This window comes from Protopterus annectens, chromosome 10.part0 (assembly GCF_019279795.1).
Source record: "Protopterus annectens isolate FY-2018-M chromosome 10.part0, PAN1.0, whole genome shotgun sequence".
Classification (NCBI taxonomy): domain Eukaryota; kingdom Metazoa; phylum Chordata; order Ceratodontiformes; family Protopteridae; genus Protopterus; species Protopterus annectens.
Window position 1 is genome coordinate 975,182,661 of NC_056744.1, and position 21,929 is coordinate 975,204,589.

The following is a 21,929-nucleotide window of genomic DNA, read 5'->3' on the forward strand; positions in this document are numbered from 1 at the left end:
TGGCATGAATCCAGTGGAGAGGCTGAAATCAAATATATGTAATAAATAGTCAGCCAGGTAGTGTGTTTGGCTTTGACAAGAAGACAACCTGTCTCATTGTCAGGGCCCATGGAGCTAGTGTTTTTTACCATTCTGAGAGTGCTTAGGAGTTGCTTGGAGGTGATTTGGAGAGACTGGCATATGCATGCAGAGGTACTGTGAATAACTTGGTGGAGATAGGGTGTAAAGTTTGAGCTGAATTTGCCTGCTAATATGTTGGCAATGTCCTTGTGGGTCAACTGTAATAAAAATCCTGTATGTTATCCAGGTAGGCCCACTGGACATAGTCCCTGTTTAGGAGTGACTTCACAGCGATGGCTACTTATCTTACTTGCTCACAGTCGCACAGTAGCCAAACGAGAGATTAGGGGATCAAATTCTTTAACACAGGAACTACAATTCACTACCTTATTCTCTGCACCAACTGCCAGATAAACCTATATAAATATGTGATGTTATTTTGTATTAACTCCAGGCATTGCTGGTGATTATTTTGTAAGTGCCTGACATAGCTGTAGAAGGCTTTATAGCTATCTTTAGCATGGGTGGCGATTCATAATTCATACTTGTTCTTGGAGGATTTGATTTAGTTTCTAAGTACTTTGTTAATAACTTTGAGGTGTTCTTAAGTTGATAGAGTATTAAATTTTCTTTTACGGGCTAGAAGTTTCTTCCACTTGTTGTATAGTTTTTTGTTAATGGGGTTCCACTGAATGAGTTTGTTAGCTTATTATAGCCGAGTGACACCTTGAGGTGTTTCTCCACTTTCATCGCACTGATGCCTCCAGGTGTCACATATTGCTTGTTCTTATTTGCATTAATAATTCCAAAACCATGCTACATACAAAGTCTTCAAAGATTTCTTCTTGAAGCTTACAGAAAGTCAGACAGCTATTTTAATATATGATCTCTCTCTAGTGCACAATATGAAATATTAATTGTACATTTAGTACTTATTTATAGTGTCATAAATTTCATGTTTTTCTAAACATGCTGACAGTCAGGTAGCACAGTCAGAACTGCATAGCCTGACATGAAAGCACTCATCTGGATAAACAAAATGCAGGTGACAGTATGTGTGTAACTTGAGTAGATGCTGAGATATTGTAAGTTGTTTACAAAATGTTCCAAACTTAATTGTTACTGCATTTACGGTGTTTATAAAATCCAGTTTAAGATATAAAACCTAAATACTACTATGGTATAAAAATATTTTGTGCTGAAATGTTTGCTATTTACACTTATGATTCCAGATATGAACATTTGAAATGTAAGAACATAATTTGCTTCTTAGCAAAAAAGCTTTTGCTTTGCCCATTGGAAGTTAGAATACAAACTTCCAAGGTTCAATTGGAGGGAATTAGTCAAATTTGGGACTATATTTATGTCTTATGGGAATCGAGCCTTCAATGTTAATTTGGAAGTGCGTGTAGAATTTATTCATGAATATTGGATCATATGAAATAGGGTAATTTAGGTGAGGATGGTGTTTGAATTTCTTCAGGTCATCAGTTAGCTGGAGTAGATTTGTCTTGGAGTTGTCTCTGAAGATGGAGGGATTTTGAGCTAACTTTGCATGATGCTCAGATTTGACAATTGATTTGATAACCCTGGGCTCTGAGGATGGTGGTGGGGACTACATTTATGAGGTCCCTGACTAATAAATTTTTAGCCCCTTGTTGGAATTTGGACTAGTTGGCCTAATGAGTTGGCACTAATTAAATCCAGGAATTTCTGTGCATACTAGTTTGTGGCGCTGTAGGTTTCTTAGTTAATGGCAGGATAGTTGAAGCCTCCCAAGGGGATAGTGTTTGGTTTTATAATGAGGGACATCAGTTTGTTAAGATTTGTTTCATGGCATGCCAAAGTCTGTGTGGTACTTGGTTTTGTTTATCATAAGTAGAATGTGGAGGTGTTCTAGGTCATTGTTCTACATTACAAGTCTGGAGGTAACACATATATGCCCCCACCAACTACACTGTCCATTCAGTGTTTGGTATGGAGTGGTAATGCATTAAAAGCCTGGTCTGCTGGAAATCGTTGGCTATACTGTAACCATATTTCATTACCTGTGCATATATCATTATTTTCAAGGGAATTGAATGCCTGTAAGGAGTGCAGCTTTTGTTTAGAAGTCTAGCATTGAGCAATGCTAATTTTATTTGGTTTTGATTGTGGCTGGGTAGTAGGTAATTTGAGTAGACTGACCTTGCCTAAAAAGGGCATTATAGGGAAGAAAAGTACTTATCCGGCATAAGGAAGCCATAGAGAGAGAGCTGCAAACCATCCCTAGCAAAGCATACACAGTTAACAAGCATCTTATCCCAGGCTGATATATAGTGGATCCCCACAGAATAACATAATTGGTTAAACAATAATTAAAGTAAATTATCTTTTGTTTGCACTGCAGTATTTTTATTGGCAGTGGTAGGATACTACTCAGTACTAGTTTCACTAACTTTATTTTATAGGCTAAGGACACAGTTTAAAGGAATATTTCAAGTGCCAGTGCTTTGGTCTATATGGCAAGAGGAGGACACTTGGGAACCACAGCCAAGCTGGCAGCTATGGAGAGTTACAGCACAGGGATCAGCAAGTGGATCCCTTGTGCATTCAGAAGCTGGACTCTGAGTGATCAGACAAGGTATGGGATCTTAAGTCCCGATGTTGGCCAAAGATGCCTCCTCTGACCCCTTATGAGAAAATGTCTTCCATCCTCATGTTCAATATGCTGTCCCTCTGTTTGCAAGGTACTGATATCTAACCTGTCATCAGCTGATAATTTTGAGAGTCGCCAGAAAGGTATCTTCTAAGCTTCCATGTTTAATGTTGAATGTCAGGGAATGAGCACACACACACACACACACACACACACACACACACACACACACACACACACCTGTGCATCCACAGTAGTATGACTGTTGACCTGATGAGGCTTGAACCTTCAAATCTGTTAGCAGGGGCTCACTGATTGAACTCTGGCTTAAGGAGTCAACTCCCCTCATCTTTCCTCCAAGCCAGGCAAAGTTTAGAAGACACCCACTATTTCCTCATTCAGTGAGTCTGTGTCCCCCTGCTGATGGCAGACAGGTGACTCCATAATTAGGTATACTGATTCCACACTCACTAGAGTGGATAAAAGCAGGGTGATAGCAAGTTGTCTTTCAGGAGCCAAGGTTGTGGATGTTTTAAAACCTGTAAACCAAGCAAACATGATTGTATCCCCATGACATATTCCTATGAATGACATGGTCTCTTTAGCATTTTAAAATTGCGTGATGCTAAGTTATAAAATGCATATTGGAGTTTTGTAGTAAATCATAATATATTTAATAGTGTGGAGTTTGAATTAAAAATTTGTAGTTTTATTATGTATATGAATTTTATTGAAATTTATTTTAAGTGTGATTTTCTTTATATGTGTTATTAGCGCAGTACAATTAGTCATATGACCTAAATGCATTATTTAAGAGGCTGGCCACATGTTGGAAGTATCTGGTCTGATGACATTCGTGCAGTAGTTTTTATAGTGTGAAAGTACTTAACAAGGCTTTCATTAAACTTATTTGTTATAATAATATCTTGGATTCTCAAGTATTTTTAATATTTAAAGGTGGACCTGCTTGTGTACTGGCGTTTACCCCATTTTTTTTTCTTTGTTGGGATAACCCCCTCTTGTTTGACGATCATGTTGCAACAGTGGTTAGGAATTATTTTTACTTTGCACAAAACATAGCAAAAGGTATTTCATCTATCTTAAAAGGAGCCCTCCCCTCCTTGTACTCCTTAATGTTTAGAGCCATCATGGAGCACAATGCCCCATTTGGGATGTATCTTACTAAAGATATCAAGCAAGTGGAAAGCCCTCATAGGTTCTTAACTGAAAGATTAAGGGCTTAAAAGACCTGAGCTACCAAGAGAAACTGAAGGCTATATCTCTATCAGTATCATATAGACTCCTTGAGGGCAATCTGTGCTTGCACATAGGGCAGTAAGGTATCCATTAATTCAAGAACTCTTATACCTCCAAATGTCAGACAGTCCTTCTAACACTAGGGACAGAGATCTAAATCTACTCCGATAAATAAATAGGACAACAAGGTGAAGTGATAAAATTTGTCATGCAGCACATGCTTCTTCTCTGGAGCAAACTTCCCCACCAATTTTAGCAGGGTGACACACTGTTTGCATTTAAAACAAAGCTACACAACAGGATGAGTATTCATAAATTCACCCCTGGTGTGACTGGTCTGTCCATCCTTGAAAAGACAGGTAAGGCCTAAGGGTGGATATTGGAAAGGTGGAAGTAGCCTTGCGGCTCAGATGTCTTGTAACTCGAATGATTGTGTGACATTATGATCTTGGTTTTCGTCTTCTGTCACAGGTGTAAGAATGCATCCTTAAAAAAAATTCTGACTGGCTGTATGAGGTCTTATCCAGATCTTTCAAGACCAAACACTACCACAGACAAATGCCTCCCAGATCTCTGGTACATAAGTGCCAGCATCTATTGCCTACCTGTATTTTTCTTCTCACTTTTTTCCAAAACTACTGCACTCAGTGGGATACATGTCCTAACTGGCACACTCTGATGTTACATGCCACACTGTAAGAGCACATTGACCTAAGCCTGCAAGCTCTTTTTTGCTGGTCACACAGTAACTGTATGTATTTCAGTGAAATATTTCATGTTTTATACTGATAGAGAAGGAGCCAAGAGCCACACTGGTATGGTCTGAGGTGTCGAAGAGAGGGGTACGATGTGAAGCAATGTCATAGATCCATTTATTGAACCTAGCCAACTGCAGACATTGTGGTGGAAAACTCATGGTCTGCCTCACTGCCAAGAGCATGAGAGTGGTTGAACTTTCCTTGTACAGGGATTGGTTGGTTAGGTCTAGATCTTTGCTGCAGCAGCTTCAAAACACCTCAGAAGTGGAAGGAGGGCCTCAGTTAAAACCTCCTGAAGTTATATAGATTTCAGAAATGGCTGTCTGTCCCCTGCAGGTATTAAGCACATACTTATGTAGAGTGAAAGAGAGTGTTCAGACTTTCATCCATGCTCCACTTCTGCAAATGATGATAGGCCAGGAGGATGTGCAGTTTTCAATCTGCACCGGGGAGGGGCATCATAATATGTATACACCACTCTTTCCCTGAACAATCAACTAGAGTATGCTGGTGACCCACCTGATCTTGCAGACCAGTCTCATAGAGTTACTTGAATATAGGCCATCTGTATTTGGGGCTGCGGACTCTTCTGCTAGTGTCTTCTCCAGGCCCAGCAGGATCTAGTGACCCATACTAAGGTTGGGTCCACTATGTCTTCCTCTGTTAAAGTCGGTGGTTCATTGCCTAGATTTTAAGTATATGATGGAGGTCTGGTAGGAACTGGAATCACGGGTTTAGGATTATGCACTTACTGTTTATGGTCTGCTGTCAGCACTGGACCTATTGCAGGCCTCATACATCTCCAAGCCAGTTCTGGGAAGGCATGTTTCTGAGAGCCAGTTTCCATTCTTGTGACTTCCATACACAAGCAGGCCCTCTGAGCTGCTGAGGGTGTGGGATTCCCTCCCACTTGAATCCTTCAATGTATTTGAGAACCTGAGGCTTTTATCTGTGAGACAAAGAACAATGACTTCTCCCAACCTTGCAGCTCCTTTTTGAATGCCTTTTCTTTGGAGAAACTTTAAGGCTGTGGAAGTCCTCTGTGGACTGGTATATAGACCCCATTTCATTTCTCCAGCAATGTTGTAATACGTATCTAGTGTAGTTACTGCAGAAGACTAAGGCAGTCACTTATTAATGAGCTGTTTCTTGTGCCAGTGGTGCAGCTTTTGACACTTTCCACCTTCATTTACCTAACTATGTGACAGTGCAAGAATATTTTCCAATTCCAGCTATGGGTTCCCACAGTTGAGGCTGTAATTAACTCCTGATATCCAGGGTACTTCTGAAGATTCAGAATTAATACCCCAAGAACATTGTGAAGAATCCTATCTGGCCTAGGCATCAGTTGGGTCTTCCTTCTTTTGGATGTGGCCAGGGGCAGTTACCACATAAAAGACTAAATCTTGTCACACAACAACATCAGTATTTGATGCATTCCAACTCCAAACTACTTTGGCTGACTGCCTTCATTTTGGAGTCTTAATGCCTTTTAGGTACCTGTTTACTGATGACATGCAGCAGGTACTATTGGAGGCAGGAAACCCTTCTACTACAAAATCATATATAAGCAAAAGGAAAAAAGGTTTTCTAGTTGGTGCCAACAACAAAACAAGCAGCCATTCAGGGCTAGTTTTTCTCTGTTTTTACAATACTTTTGTGATTTAGTTTCCCATGGGCTGTCTTACACCTCGATCAAGGTTCACTTGATGGTCATTTCAGCATGTGCTCATAGATCTCCTTCTTTCAAGGCATTTTCATTTCAAAATGTTTTTGAAAGGGGTATTGCATAAGAGGCATCCCAAAAAATGGTGGTTCAACCTTGGGATATTCATTTTTTGTTAGAGAGGCAAACACTTGTTTCATTTGAGCCAGCTCGTCTGACTGAGTTTTGGTTCTTAAAATGGAAAACAGTTCTAATTATTGCTCTGACCTCTGCAAGAGTATTTGAGTTGCAAGATCTTATGGTGGGTCAATCTTATTTTATTTTCCACAGACAGGATTTCTTCGAGAACTAATCCTTCTTTTATGCCTGAAGTATTATCCAAGTTTATGTTAGACCAAACTATCCATCTTGCTGTGTTCTTCTCCAAACCCAAAAATGAAGAAGAAAGGATACTTGATATCTACAGACAATTTAGGTACTATCTTGACAGAAGTAAATCTTTCGTCTGATCAGTTGTTCATTTCTTGTGAATGTAGGAAAAAAAGTCAACCTTTATCAAAACAGACTTTTTCCAAGTGGCTGTCTCATGCTATTACCTTTAGTTATTCCCACCATAACAAAACTATACTAGGCAGGGTCACAGCACACTAGGGCCTTGACTTCATTTATAGCTTTGTGGAAAAGGTTGAACTTCAGAAGTATTGTAGAAGCATCTACTTGGTTATGTGCATACTTTGCACTAAAAGCTAGATTCCAACTCCCTCTCTAGGTTAGGCATTGCTGAAACTATTCTCCAGGGGATCCAGGGCCCTTCTCCTTCCACCTCCAAAATGCAGTAAGGTAGGGTAATCTACCCATGTACCTTAGGCTACTGCAGCAGTGATCAATGTGAAGATCATTATATAGCTGTGTAAGTAAACTTATTGTAATAGTAGATGTTCAACTGATCACTGCTGCAGTTGCCCCTCCCTCCTTCCATCCACTTTGATTTTTATTATATCTTTTTATGGCAGGGTGTGGACATTTGATTTTTGTTCATTAGCTCAAGCTGACTAATGGTTTGGGCATGTGGATGGGGTCCTGACTCTGTGGAAGCTGGCTGGCTGTTTTATCCTTCAAAGGATATAACCCATATAGCTTAGGCTACTTCAGCAGTGATTATTCAGAATCTCCTGTTAAAGTAAGTTTACTTACACAACTGTACTTTTCTGGCTCTACAGGAGAATGGGGAAGTAGGGGAGATCATTGTACAGTAGGGCTTGAAAATATTCCATTTATCATCTGCTATGTGATGTTGGAGTTGGTATATATAAATTTGTGGGGATGTGGGTGTGGGGGACTTGCCCCTGCAAAAAAAAAAATCATCAGTATTTTATTTGTATTTACAGAAAAAGAGAACACAAACAAGGTAGTCCTAGGTACTTTTGACCAACACATGCTGGTAGAAACAAAACATTCATAACAAGGCAAAACAGAACTAGATTCATCACACTCTTAACAAGTTTCAGTGAAACTGCAGTGGATCAGTTATTGAACAATTATACCTACTGAATAGAAAATAAGTGAGATCAGAATTCAGTTTAACATGTGTATCACGTAATCAAAAGAGTATCTAGTTTTTACTTCCTGTAGTGAATGTGTAAACTTTTCCACTAGTCAGGGAGATTATCTATGGTATTTAAGGATTTGAAAAACTAAAATATATTCCATAGTTGGCATTTCATGAAGCTTTTTCAGATATTCATCTAATAGATTCCCCTTTATCTTCCAGTTTTTAACCCACAGAAGTTTAATGGCATGTGCCAGAACCCAACAGATTTCTTATTCCTGTTGAGTTGCAAGAGGGTAATGATAAATTTAAATGATAAAAGACCAAAAACACAGAAGAGTGAAGTTTGAAAAAACATTCTTCTCATTTTTGCAGGGGGGCATGCACCTACACGTGTGGGGGGTAAGCACCCCTCATACCCAAAATTATATATATCAACTCTTAAGCTCGCCATTTCTTGAAGAAAATGGAATAATCAGAGAAATAGCATCTTGGACTTAGTGTATGTAAGTCCGTTCTTTCGACCATTCAGTCTCTGTATTTTGGGACTCGGTCTAGCTAGTCCTGACATTTCAAATGGTTATCCATGTAACTCTGTAGGAATTGCAGGATGAGTCAATTTGGGCACATTGCAGATGTTTCAAAGCGCACTGTTGGCTAATATCTAAGACTGAAACTTTGCTAATTTTATGAATTTTAATTATACCCTGACTTAGGAATGGAGTCTAGCATCATGGTATTCAAACCCAAAAGACTTGGAGAAATTAAACCAAGATAAAGGGAGTTACTGAAGATTTAAAGGACAATTAAGGACATTTTTAATTTCATTACCTAGGATTAACACAGTTAAAAAGTATTACTTGAATGTAAATTAGAGCATGCTTGAATTCAGACAACCTCTAGTCAACACTAGGTTTCCTATTCAGTAGTTGGGGAGTGAAATTCATTTGGTAACAAGATTAAAATTCTTCAGGCAATCTTTGGATGGCTACAAGTTAAAGAAAATCTGAGACCAGCTTAAGTAGTTTGGCTAACGGTATTAATCCATCATTATAGTTTATCTACTGTGTGTAGTTTATATATGAAGGTTTCTGACTAGCTGTGTAAAGTGACCTTTGTGTGCACTGCAAGCCAGAGAATTTGCAAATAGATTAGACAGTTTTTTATGCTGAGATAGAAATCAAAATCTCTTAAATCAATATTTTTATTAACGGCAAATGACCCTAAATGTTCTGTAAACAAACTGAAGTGGCAGAAGGGCAGCTGCCCATAAACAAAGCTATTTGAAGCAGCTGTGAAGAGGTATAAAGATGTTTATGAGCAAACCGTGGTGGCTGAAGCATTCTTATCAGTTTTCACAAAATAATGAGGAGTGCTACAAGCATAGAAAGAGCAGAAAGAAACTGTTAAGAATTGAGCAGATTACTGACTAAAGAGAATGTGAATAATTATCTCCTAGTACTGAGGAATGATAAGAGATAGAGAATACATTGACTGCAATACTGCGTACATAAAGAGGTGTCAATAATGTATGGGTTTACATCAGCAAGGCCGTATGGCTGTTTCTTGGTTATTGTGGTGGCAAATGCAGACTGAAGGATAGCTGTGGCTGTGCTTTTACAGCAGCAGGGGTTTTACAAGGTCAGCTGAATCCTAGCGGATTTGAAATGCTTGGTTCAGCAGTACCTTTGATGGTGTGCAATTTAGGACTTTGGTGGGGAAGATTAAGGGCAAGGAGGTGAAGCTCAGGGCTGTAAGACGACTGAGAACTGAGTGAGAGATAGGTAACATTGGGCAGAGATTTTGGAAAACTTTAAAGAGAAGTCACTGTCTACAAGAGTGATACATGTGTCAGTATTAGATCCAGTCCTGTTTAGCATATGTGTTTCTGTTGCAACCTGGGTAAGTAAATAACTAGATTAATCATTTTACTTATGAAGAAGTGGTGTAGTCATTGTGGATCTGTGAAACTGTTGAGGAAGATCTGATTAAATTAAGGTAAGTGCAGCTTAAGATGCAATATAAATAGTGTGGTGTTAAGCATCTGAAGTTGTAAGTCTGAGTACAGAGTAGAGACTGGAGTGTATAGATCGCTAAAGCTAAGGAAGGAAAACTCTGACAAAGGCCATTGCACCATTACTGAGTTACAAGTGCAGTGGGAGAAGACTTTGTTGAATGTAGCAGGATGCTGAATTATATAGTGAGGTGTAATGGTTGGTATGGAAGTAAACATCACTGTTCTGGTGTACAGAGCACTAGCACTGTGTACATCTCTGCAGACCGTACAATGGTAAAAACATTGGTTATCAATATTGTAAAGAAGAGGACTACAGATTATCAAGAGGAATGAAACAAAAAAGGCTGAAAACACTAGGCTTATATGGTCTGTAAAAAAAAGAGGGTAGATAAGCATGATATGGACTTGTTATATTGCCAAAGAGTCCTGCTGGTGGTGATAATGGTTATAAGAAAAGATTAAGAAGGAAGAAGAGGCTACACATGAGGGAAAGTATAAAATTCAAGGCTTACTTAAAACAATACTTTTTACAGAGGGTGGTTGTACTCTGGAATTTTTGCTGGAGAAAGTGGTAGACATTTGCTGAGTAGAAAGGTTTGAGAAAGCTTTGAGAATGGTTAAATAGTAAAGGTGAAACAGGCAGAGATGAACATCTGTACATCTGTGTAAGGGCTGGTTGCAGTTACTGCAGGTTTGGTAGATATATGGGCTTCTTTCATCAGCTTGCATGTGCAAGTCTTTGCAGCAAGGTCTTCTTTGAAAGAACTGTTGATGGAGAGTATGCCCTTCCATCTAATCTGAGAGATGCACAGCCATTTACATTTTTGCAAGTGGAAATGTTTAAACTGCTATGAGAACAGTATGAATGTGAAATGGAGGGCAGTTTTAACTTCTGTGCTATGAAGAAAGCAAGGTAATTAAGTAGATTGCCCTCTCCTTGGTAGGTATTGGGGGTGGGAGGACTTTGAGAAGTAAAAAAAGAATATCAAAAATTGATTTTCAGTGCCTTTCATAATCTTTCATTTGTAACTGAGTTATTTTAAACTTGTTGTTTCAATGGCTATATAAACAAACAAGTGACCCTATGGAACCCAGTACTGTTTGCTCAAACAACTATAGCAAAACAATAAAAAGCAACACTTGTCTTTGGCAATCTCTTTAATAGAATAAATTGAGTGCCTTCTTCTATAAAGTGTATAAGACACCATCAGAATCTGAAAACAATTAGGAACAGCTTTTTAAATATACAAAATATCACTTGATTAAATCATTAATAATGCTTTAAATCCATATACATATATTTTATACATGACTGAACTTAATAAAAAAGTCTTCCAGTTCAGTTTGCATAAAAAACATACCAGTCGTAAACATCAAATAGAACATATTAAGTTGCATTCTTTGTGATCTTTTCATAAGCAGACTGTTGATTCTTATAGTGTCATTCAGGCCAGGTTGAGCCTGTGCTTCTAGCCTTACCTGCCATCCATATTCTCTAAATTCTAAATAGTTTTCCCAATTTCCTGCCTGTGGTCTTACTTCAATTTTTTTCCAATACAGTAAATACAGTTTTTTTGTGTTTTCCTTTCTGACACAATAATTATGTTTGTCCATACATTCATGGAGTGTACACTATGTCTTTCTAAAGTAAAATGCCACACAAACTAGGCATAAATCAATATAAACTTCTGCCTTTTTCCTACAATTTAGGTACTTAGTAGAAAGATTTTCAAGGGAAGGGTTATTATCTCAGTGCAAAGGTAGCTGTGATTGCAACTGAAATTTTAACTAATAGGAAGAAATCTGCCAAACCGCTTTTGATTAGCAGAGTAGTTGAAAGTCAGCCTAGTATTTTTAAATAATCTTATTTGAGTTGCCAACTACTTATAACAGGGAGATTCATTTAGTTTGCGAAATTATTAAATGGAACTGGCAGATATTAACTGCTGAACCATTTTTAAAGAAGATCTCAGGGGGTGCCATCTTTTTCAGTTAAGAATAATTCCAGCTTGTAGAGATAACTCTGCTTCATGAATATGCATAGGATCTATATTATATAAACGGAGCATTAAAATGTTGACTCACCTTTGACTGACCCCTATTTCTCGAAGCTGCACAACTTCGAAGAGCCAAATCATCGATTTCTTTCCATGGGAAAGAAATCAGTTGGCCGTTCTTTTAAATCTGCACTTTCCCAACTGTAGTGCGATCTCGGAGTTAGTATATTTAGTTAGGGGGGCACAGCCCCCCACTTTAATAATGTTTGGTGTAATGCAGTGTGCATGTTTGGGCTACTGATTTCTTTACCTTGGAAAAAATCGATGATTTGGGGGGTTCAGTGTTGTGCAGTTTAGAGAAATAGGGGTCGATCAATGGTGATTTGACATTTTAATGCTTTGTTTATATAATATAGACCCTATGCATAATAAAGGTGACAAGAAGTTCATTAAAATAGGAACGTTACCTTGGTATAGTTATAATTATTGCAGCTATATTTTGAAACAAAATAGATTTACATACCCCACTCTGAAGAAAGCATTTTGCTTTCATCATTTTGGTGATTGTAATACTGAAAATTTGGTTTATCTAGCTGTATATGATAAATGCCCTGCATTCATGTTTTGGAAAATGACTACAACATTGGAACATTTGTATGATATCAAGAAACACAAAAATAACTAGACATGTCAAAGAATGGTAATGATCACAGTTTTCATTCAAAGATTTTACAAGGACTACATCTGAATTAGAGAGATGATGATGTAGTTAAATCTTATCGTGGCTGCTGAATGTCAGTGGATTATTAAGTTAAATGCTGTCAAGGAACCAATGTTGAGTGATGCATTTAATGTTAAACCATTATTTAATAAGCTACAATGTTAGCATTAGTTGATTTTCATGCGACTATTCTATTTTCTTTTACTTCAAGTTAATAGGTGGTTAACTGTTGAAGTAATTTTGAATCACTTGAGAAAGTACTCTTTGTGGCATGAAAGAGCTTGCGTGATTTTACGTACCACGCCTACTCTGTGAACCCTGTAATAAAATTAATTTTGTGTGTTCCATGTTTCTCAGGAAGTATTTTTGACTAGTGTTTTTGTGCTGAGCTTGGATTTATCTCTGACCTTTTATTTTTCGTCTCTTCACTTCTGAACTATCAATGGACACAGGACCAGAGCAGACACTTTATAGTGACACACAAAATGTGCTGTGAAGAGCAGAGAGAATAGTACAAACAAAAGCCTTAGCAGAATCAAATGATTCCTCAGACAGACAAACAATTATATTTTATCCTGGGTAATGTCTGGGGTTTTCTTTCTTTTCTAACAAAATAGAATAAGCTTGACATAAGAAAAGCTTTATCAACATTTTTCAGTAAAACATGAGAGAGCAGTCTAATTAGATGTTTAGAAACATTACAAGTCGAATACTTTTTTTTACAGACTATAGGCCACCATTTTTTTCCTGATGTATTTCTGTTGGTCACAATTGTATTTTTGTTCCTTCAGGGAAGAAGACAAAAACATATTTGATTACTGTAGAGAAAACAATATTGATTTCATTAGAAATGCCATCGTATCCAAAGACGTGGATGTTAATCTGAAGGATGAAGAGGTACTTCTTTATTACATTTTACTTATTGTATGTGTATTATGTATGATAGTTAGACCTCAGAACTGCTGTTTGTACATTTCAGTGAGTTGATTCATTACAAAAGATTTTTTGAGACAAAGTGAAGAAGAGTTACTAAAAAGTCTGTATTTACCCATTATTTTTTTTTCAGTCTGAGACCAATGTATTTATAAAAACTGAGATGTTGTGATCTTGGACCTAAAGGTAGAGTTTAATAGAGAAATAAACATTGTACTGTAGTTTTTGGAGGATTATTTATTTTAACTAAATAGTTGTTTTGCATCTGGATATTAAATGCGTTTTTATACTCTTTCAGAGTTGATATCTCCTTTGACTGTTAGGAGTAGAGACTGAAGAGAAGGGAAAAAAAAGAGTTCTAGCTAGGACCACTTTTTACTAGAGTCTGTCTTTGCTAATGCCACTGCATATTAATCCCTGGTCATGTTATCAGGTATGTGCAGTGGTGATATGGTCAGAAAAGAAAAAAATCAAACTACCCTGATGACTGCCTCAGTGATGGTCCCTGTTAGTTGTCTCTTGCCCCATTAGATGGGTAGCAAAGGAGCAGGTAGGCTGAATGGGGGTCTAATGGTTAGCAAGCAGCAGTGGCAAAAACAAAAAAAAAGTTGGCAGGACTTGTTCTAACACAGTATTGACATTTAAATTGGTGGACACTGGTTGTATGTACATCTTGGAGAAGCAATTAGTTATATATCCATGTTTAGATTTGACTTTTACTTGTATGAAATCATCTTTAATACATTTTGGTGAGGAAACAGGGTTACCAAGAGCAACAAGTGAGATTTAAGTAAAGCTTGTTGCTGCTTTCTTTAGTGATCACAAAAGGAGTGCAGTACAGCTTCAAAATACTTCTTTACATAATTGCCAGTATAACTATAAGCGTGGAAAATTTTGGAAGTTGGAAATTTTAAATATTTTTAAAGGGGACAGCACCCCTGCACTCATACTTCTATGTTTTCTATTTCTGGGTACACTGCATCTTGAAGATTAGGGTAGAAATGCAAAATGTCCGTCTTGCAAGATTCTGCCCCTTTGCAATTGTCATCCTTGCAATTATCACAGGAAGCCTTTTCAGAAGAACAGCTGCATGGAATCATATTTTACAAAGCACATTTATTTGCATACCAGACTGTCCACACAAAAGTGAACAAATTAAGTTAGTATTTAAAAGTAAGAAACAGTGTAATGTTATGATTTCTTTAGGTTCATAGGTTCATAGGTTCATACTAGGCTATCTGCCCTAGGGCATTTATAAGCCTAGCCAGAATGTGTTTGGCTTTCGCCACCCATTTTAAATTTATTTTGCTATGCCCTTTTTCGAGGTTAGTATACTGTGCCTCTGTCTAACAGTGACACAGAAGTGATACCCGGGGTAAACCTACGATCTCCCATCCACTCATCAAGATTCCTCTTGAAGAGAGTCAATGAGGGACTCTGCCTAACCTGGACTGGGATTTTATTCCAGAGTGAAGGGAGCCACTTGGTTATGAATCTGTCCCTCTAGCATGTCCTATTTATTTCAGTGCTGAGGTTCAAGTCTCTCGAGCGTGTAGCTCGATGGGATTTGGATTTTCTGAGGTGCAGCATGTCCATTAATTCCGGGTTGGACATGGCTTTATACGTCAGGCACAGATCGCCTCTGAACAGGCGGTATGCCACTGAGTAGAGCTGGAGTTTCTTTAACCGGACAGCATATGGCATCTGTTTGAGCCCTTTGATCCTCTTGGTGAGGTACTTTTGGGGTCTTTCCAGTTGCTGCAGGTGTCTGGTAAAGTACATCCCAAAAGGGGCATTGTACTCAATTATGGGCCTGATGAGGGATGAGTAAAGAGGCACGATGACCTCCCCTGATCTAGATGTGAATCCCTTCATGATTAGGTGGGCTATATAAAATGTTTTTCTAACCACTTTGGCCACGTGGTTGTCAAATGAGAGATTGCTATCAACTTGGGTCCCCAGGTCCCTAATTACTTCTTCTGTACTTAATGGATTACCACCTATGTGGTAATTTGTGGGCACTTTGTTTTTGCCAAAGGGGATGACTATACACTTTTTGGCATTTAGCTTGAGGCCATGGCTCTGGCACCAGTTGTCTGTTTCTATGAGGCCCTTTTGGAGGATGATTGTGTCGACTGGAGAGTCGATTATGGCGCCCAGTTTGCAGTCATCTGCGAACTTGGTCAGCCACAGTCCTTCCATGTTGGCCTGTACCTCAGAGAAATATATACCGAACAAGAGAGGTCCCAGGACTGAGCCTTATAGGACACCACTTGTAACTGGTTTGGAGTCTGACATGGCTCCAGCAATTCTAACCATGTGGGTTCTGTCCTTGAGCCAGTTTGCAATCCATCTAGTGACATAGGGGTTTATATTTAAGCTGGTGAGCTTATCTATAATGCCCGAGTGGGGTATTGTATCGAAGGCTTTTGCGAGGTCCAGGTAGGCTGTGTGGACCACCTTCCCCTCATCAATGGCCTTGGTGACTGTTTCAAAGAAATCAACCAGGTTTAGGAGGCAGGATCTGCCCTTAACAAAGCTGAACTGGGTAGGATCCAGTGTTTGTAGGTCCCCAATATCTTTATTTATGAGGTCCATGATGATCCTTTCCATAGCTTTGCAGACCAAGCTAGTCAGGCTTATGGGGCGATAGTTTCCAGGATCCGTTGAGGCACCACCTTTATGGAGAGGGGCCACTGTTGCTGTATGCCACTCTTTGGGCACATATCCTGTAGTAAGGCTGAGATTGAACAGTAGTTTTATGTTTGGGTTTAGCTCTTCTTGGAGTTCATGTAGGACGCAGCCCGGGACACCATCTGGTCCCATTGATGCTGTGTTTTTTGCTTTGGAGAGGGCGGCAGGGCGGCTCTTACCTGAGCATCTCAGATGTCAGGGGGGCAGCACTCTGCTGGGATAGATATTTGCCCTTTTGGTGGGGGGGGGAGTTTGCGCTGAACCTGTCAGCTAGGATGTTGGCAATGTCTGTGGGTTTGGTGTATTTTTTGCCATTTTGGACTAATTCTGAGCATATCTGGGTATTACCACCCAGGTTCCTAACATAACTAAAGAAAGCCTTGTGATTATCCTTAGTGTCCTGTGCAATTTTTCTCTCAAAGCTGGCCTTAGACAATTTTATGTGTGCCCGTAGTTTTTTGCTAATACTGATCAGTGATTCCTTCCCTTTTGGGATTTTGCTCTATCATTTAGTAGCTTCCTCCTTCTATTGTATAGTTTGTTTATGGCTGGGGTCCACCAGACAGGACGTCTGCCTTTGGAGGATTGGGTCTTGGTTTTATTTGGGATCGCATGATCCATGCATTCCTGAAGGTGTTCATAGAATGCGTTTATAAAGGATTCTGCGGTCTGGGCTGTATTTTCCACAGGCCCGGGGGCTTTGAAGGATTCCACCTCAGTTTTGAGGAGTGTGAAATTTGCTTTAGAGAAGTTTTTCACTGTGGTTTTCTGGGCAGGGGGTGGGGTCGGGATGTGAATATCCAGTGAGATTAGTTTATGGTCTGATCTTACCAGTGAGGGATACACTTCTGGTCTGGAGCATAGAGTCCCCATGTTGGTGATGATCAGGTCCAGTATGTTTTCCCCTCTTGTGGGAGTGGTAACAAGTTGTTCCATAGTATTTGAGTTTATAAATTCTAGGAACCTTTGGGCTAGGGTGTTGGAGCTAGAGTAATGCTCCCAGTCTATGTTTGGGTAGTTGAAGTCGCCCAATATAATGGTGTTTGGAGAGACCTTCATATTTTCCAGTGTTCTCAGGAAGGCCGAGTGGGGTTCCTGGGTTTGGGAGGGTGGTCTGTAGCAGGCTATAAACTGGAAGGCAGTTTTACCCACTGTTAGTTGCACATGGATAGTCTCTGATGCTTCGTGCTTTGCCACCAACCTGGAGGTGTGGGTATCTTTGATGAATATCGATACTCCCCTCCTTTTGTGGTTCGGTCCAAGTTTTGGGGCCGAAAAGCATGGTATGAGGTATAACCTGGTAGTGCTGGGGTGCTCTCGGGAGCCCTGAACCAGGTTTCTGTTACTGCACAGATATCGATGTTCTCCATGCTAAGGAGAGTTTCGAGTGCATGCATCTTGAGGTTTAGACTTCTGGCGTTGAGTAGCATTACTCTTAGTTTCTTATCCCTTGTGATACCTATGGAGGTGGGTTTGTCTTTTGAGCTTTGCCTAAAAAAGGCACTATGGGGGTAGCAGGAGCCTTTGCCAATATCCGAAAGCCCAGGGGTGACAGGTGCAAGCCGTCCCTAGCGAAGCATCGTGGCTTGTCGAGCATATCATCCCAAGCTGACAGGCATTGGATCCCCTTTGAATGACACCAGTACTTAAGCCAATTGTTGAAATTGATCATCTTGTCTTCATATTGTGGCATCATTCTTGGTGAAGGTAAGATGCTACTCAAGGTCAGGGTCATACCGGCCTGGGCTACATGCTCAGAGAGCTCCTTTATGTCTCTTTTCATGTAGTCCAGGGAGGTACGTCTCAGGTCATTCACACCAGCATGGACAATGACTGAGTCACATTTGTACTTGCCTTGGAGTGACCTGAGTGCTTGTGTTATGTGGCGGATCCTAGCGCCCGACAGGCTGCTCACCGTGACCCTCTCCTTGTTCAGCCTGGTGAGCGGGACGTCAGCGTGCCTGATGATAGAGTCACCTATTACAAGTGTATCAGGTGTGTTGTTTAGTCTTAAGGGCTGTGACTGTTTGGCACACTGGCTTTGTGAGATATGTGTTGCACGTGTTTTGTTTTGGGGTAGCGGCTGCTTGGGTGTCTGCTTTGGAGGTCTCTGCTGCTTCGGCAGATCTTTATTTATAGCCTCCGAGTATGTTTTTGTGTGATTATGTGTTTGGTTTGCTGTTGTGGTAGGTCTATGTGAGACTGGAATTGTAGTGAGTGTGGTTTCCTTCTCCTCCTGACTGGCTATGCCAGTACTGAGTTGAGAGAGCTTAGCCTCCAGTTTGGCTATATGGTTGCATCTCTCACATGTGTTGGAATTTGTTGGGAGGAGGAGAGGGTTGTCTGTGTACATAAGGCAGTTGTAACATTGCCTCAAGATTCCCAGATTCACCAACTGGACCGGAGAGGAGATTGACAACTGACTTTTGGACATGCTAGAGTAATATTGGGAATTCCTTAATAATTGAAAACCAGGGCCAGTGGGGAGTGAGGGTGTTGTGCTTTTAATTTTTAGTGCTGACTTATATAATTGCTTTAGTGAGCAAGTGCCAGGTAACTTAAGTGCAATGTGTTACAGGTAACTAAAATGCAAAAACGACAAACAGTAACTTTCTTTCAAGTGAAACAAGGAAATAAGTACAGTAAGCAATGCAGATATCACTAGTGATCCACAGAAGCGCTGAGAAGCCGCGTATTAGGTGGAATTAGTGTTCCAGGGAAATAACAAGCAAACAACAAGAATATAAACAAAGCTAGATTCAGCAGGCCTGGATCTAGTCTTATCTACAGCAAACAAGGTGTACCAATTTCAGTAAGATACAGTTCAAATATTCAGGCACTATAAACCTTTAACCAGAAATTCCCAGCTCAGAAGGGCAGAGTCCAGCCTCTTCTCCCACAAGAGTGCAGACCACAAACCTTCTTAATGTAAAATAACTGGCCTGAAGCCCAAATGCTTAAACCAGAACTAATACACTTTAAGAATAACAGACACTGGGCTCTCAATCAGCAGTTCCCAACTTAGAAGGATGAAAGCTACCTGTCCTGCCACCACAGTGCATGCCACAAACCTTCCTAATGTAAAACAACTGGTCTGAAGCCCAAGTGCTTAATCCAAAAGACTTAGAATGATAGCTACACTTTAATCAAGTTACTACCAAGCAGTAATAAATACAATTGAATACTTTAGAGAATGCCTGGATTAGTGCTCAAGTTACACAAACAAAGCTAGATCCAGCAGGCCCGAATCCAGTCTATGCCACAGCAAACCAGGCGCACCAACTTCAGTAAGAAGCAGTTCAGATATGCATGCACTATAAGCCTTCAACCAGAAATTCCCAGCTCAGAAGGGCAGAGTCCAGCCTCTCCTCCCACAAGAGTGCAGACCACGAACCCTCTTAATGTAAAATAACTGGCCTGAAAGCCCAAGTGCTTAAACCAGAATTAATACACTTTTAGAATAACAGACACTGAGCCCTCAATCAGCAGGTCCCAACCTAGAAGGATGTAAGCTACCTGTTCTGCCACTACAGTGCAGACCACAAACCCTCTCAGTGCAAAACAACTGGTCCGAAGCCCAAGTGTTTTAACCAAAAGGCTTAGAATGAGTTACACCAAGCAGTAATAAATACAATTGAGTACTTTTAAGATGATGCAAAAGTAAAAAAAGTAGGTAAAAACACAAGTACAGTAAAAGCAGATGAAATGTTTTTTTTTTTTTTTTTGAACAAGTGCTGAGATCAAAGAAACAGATTTGAGTGCTGAAACTAGAAAACTGGCTAGTTATAAGAAAAAAAAAACTAAGCTAGAAGGCTTCCCTCCAACACAGAAGGGTTTGGGGGCTCGGAAGCCTACAAATAGTTTATACCACTTAACAGGAAAGGCAGGAAACAAGCTTAAAATTTTTTTTTTTCCCAGATGCTCTCTTTGTACACAGTAGGAGTGCCTGAAATCAGAATATGATCTCACTGCACTCAGTTGAGTGAGCAAATGAGATGGGCCCAGAAGGAGTATCCAAACACAAATTTACAAGAGGGGCGGGCAGTTGCAAGGCCACTAAGATTAACACCAAAACAAAAACACGGAAGGTGGGTGGGACTAACTGAAGAGCAGAGTGAAAACTTCTAGTTCAGTTAATATTCCTTCCACACAGTTAAAATCAATTTAAATACTGTATTTATTTGAAAAAAAAGAGCAGATAAAGGTACTTAAATTCTCTTATACGTCCAGTTGAATATAGCAAGTTCTTAGCCGGCCAAAGCTGAGGTTTTTAAGCAGAAAATATTTCACACTGTACCACTTAAATAGGCAAGGACAGGAAATCAAAGATTGTGACTACCCCCACACCTGTAATTACTAGCAGATGCCTTCACAGATACAGTAATTATTATTGTTGAATCCTTGCGAACTGCTGTCATTGTTACTGTCTGCAGTTATGTGTTCAGTCTTGCACACACACACACACACACACACACACACACACACACATACTGTATATGTGAGAAATTATTAAATAGTTATGTCAGTGAATTAAAGAAGGACAGCAAGTGTAACATAACTCATGGACCAGGTTGTAGATTTCTTTAGTTTGGGGAAAGAAGAGCTGTAAATACACAGAGTAAAAATTCCAATGAAAACTGATCAGACAAAATGGCAACTTGGAACAGATGTGATTTCAGCAGATGTTGCCTTCTTACTCAATAAAATGTCTTTGAAAAGCACTACACATAAAAAAATGACAAAACCGTGTTGGGACATGATTGCATTAATATATTTGATAAAGACAAATTATCAAGACAGTGACTCCTGTGTGACGCTACCTTTTTGAGAAGGAGGGTAATTTTGGCTGGTGGTAGTTTTTATTTGGGCCTTCTGGATTGCACTGGTAAAGTTTGAAGTCTGAGTTTCTGTTTTCAAGATTGCCTTCGCTTTATCTGTTTTTGAACCAAGAAGTGAGTGTATACACCTTCCCTCCAAAAGCACTATGACTGGAAAAGTGACTGTGATAGGCTGAAGTTTCTAAGACTGGAACTTGTTTAATTACTGTAAATTTGAACTATGAACATAGATTCTTGTAGATTTAGGTTTCATGTATGTCCCATTTCTTTTTATTACAGCATAAGCCATTGTCTTAGTTTATAGTTGAATACTAGTCTAGCTGCCTTGTGAGCCATTTTAAGCCTATCCAATTTCTATTTTTTGTGCTGAAAATAACCTATCCCATTTGGTTATATCATTCTGCTGCTTCTTTCAGCTTTTCCTGTTAAGAGTTGCAGCTGTAGAACAACGGTCCGCAGAATGATTGGCAGGGAGTTTTATGGTGTCCAGTTGCTAGCCCAGTGCCCAACCTTTCACAGAAGGCACAAACATGCATACATTCACACCTAGGGCCAATTTAGAGTGTCCAATTCACCTGCAACATGTTTTTAGGATGTGGGAGGAAACCAGAGCACCCAGAAGAAACCCATGCAACCACAGGGAGAACATGCAGACTCCACACAGTAGGGACCCCAGCCAAGAATCGAACCAGAGAACCTCTTGCTGTCAGTCGGCAATGCTAACTGCTGCACCACTGTGGCCACCCTCATCCCATTTGGTTGTATCCCATGGTCAATAATTATATATTACCCCTAAGGAGA

The 21,929-nt window shown here is 39.7% G+C and overlaps 1 protein-coding gene across 1 annotated transcript in view; it reads left to right on the forward strand.

Moving 5' to 3' along the window:
• Positions 1–21,929, forward strand: part of ACBD6 (acyl-CoA binding domain containing 6) — a 1,359,273-nt gene that overhangs the window by 477,812 nt on the left and 859,532 nt on the right. Inside the window, exon 5 of the mRNA XM_044085743.1 lies at positions 13,455–13,560. Within this exon, the coding sequence (XP_043941678.1) occupies positions 13,455–13,560 (106 nt within the window). The remainder of the gene's footprint in view (positions 1–13,454; positions 13,561–21,929) is intronic.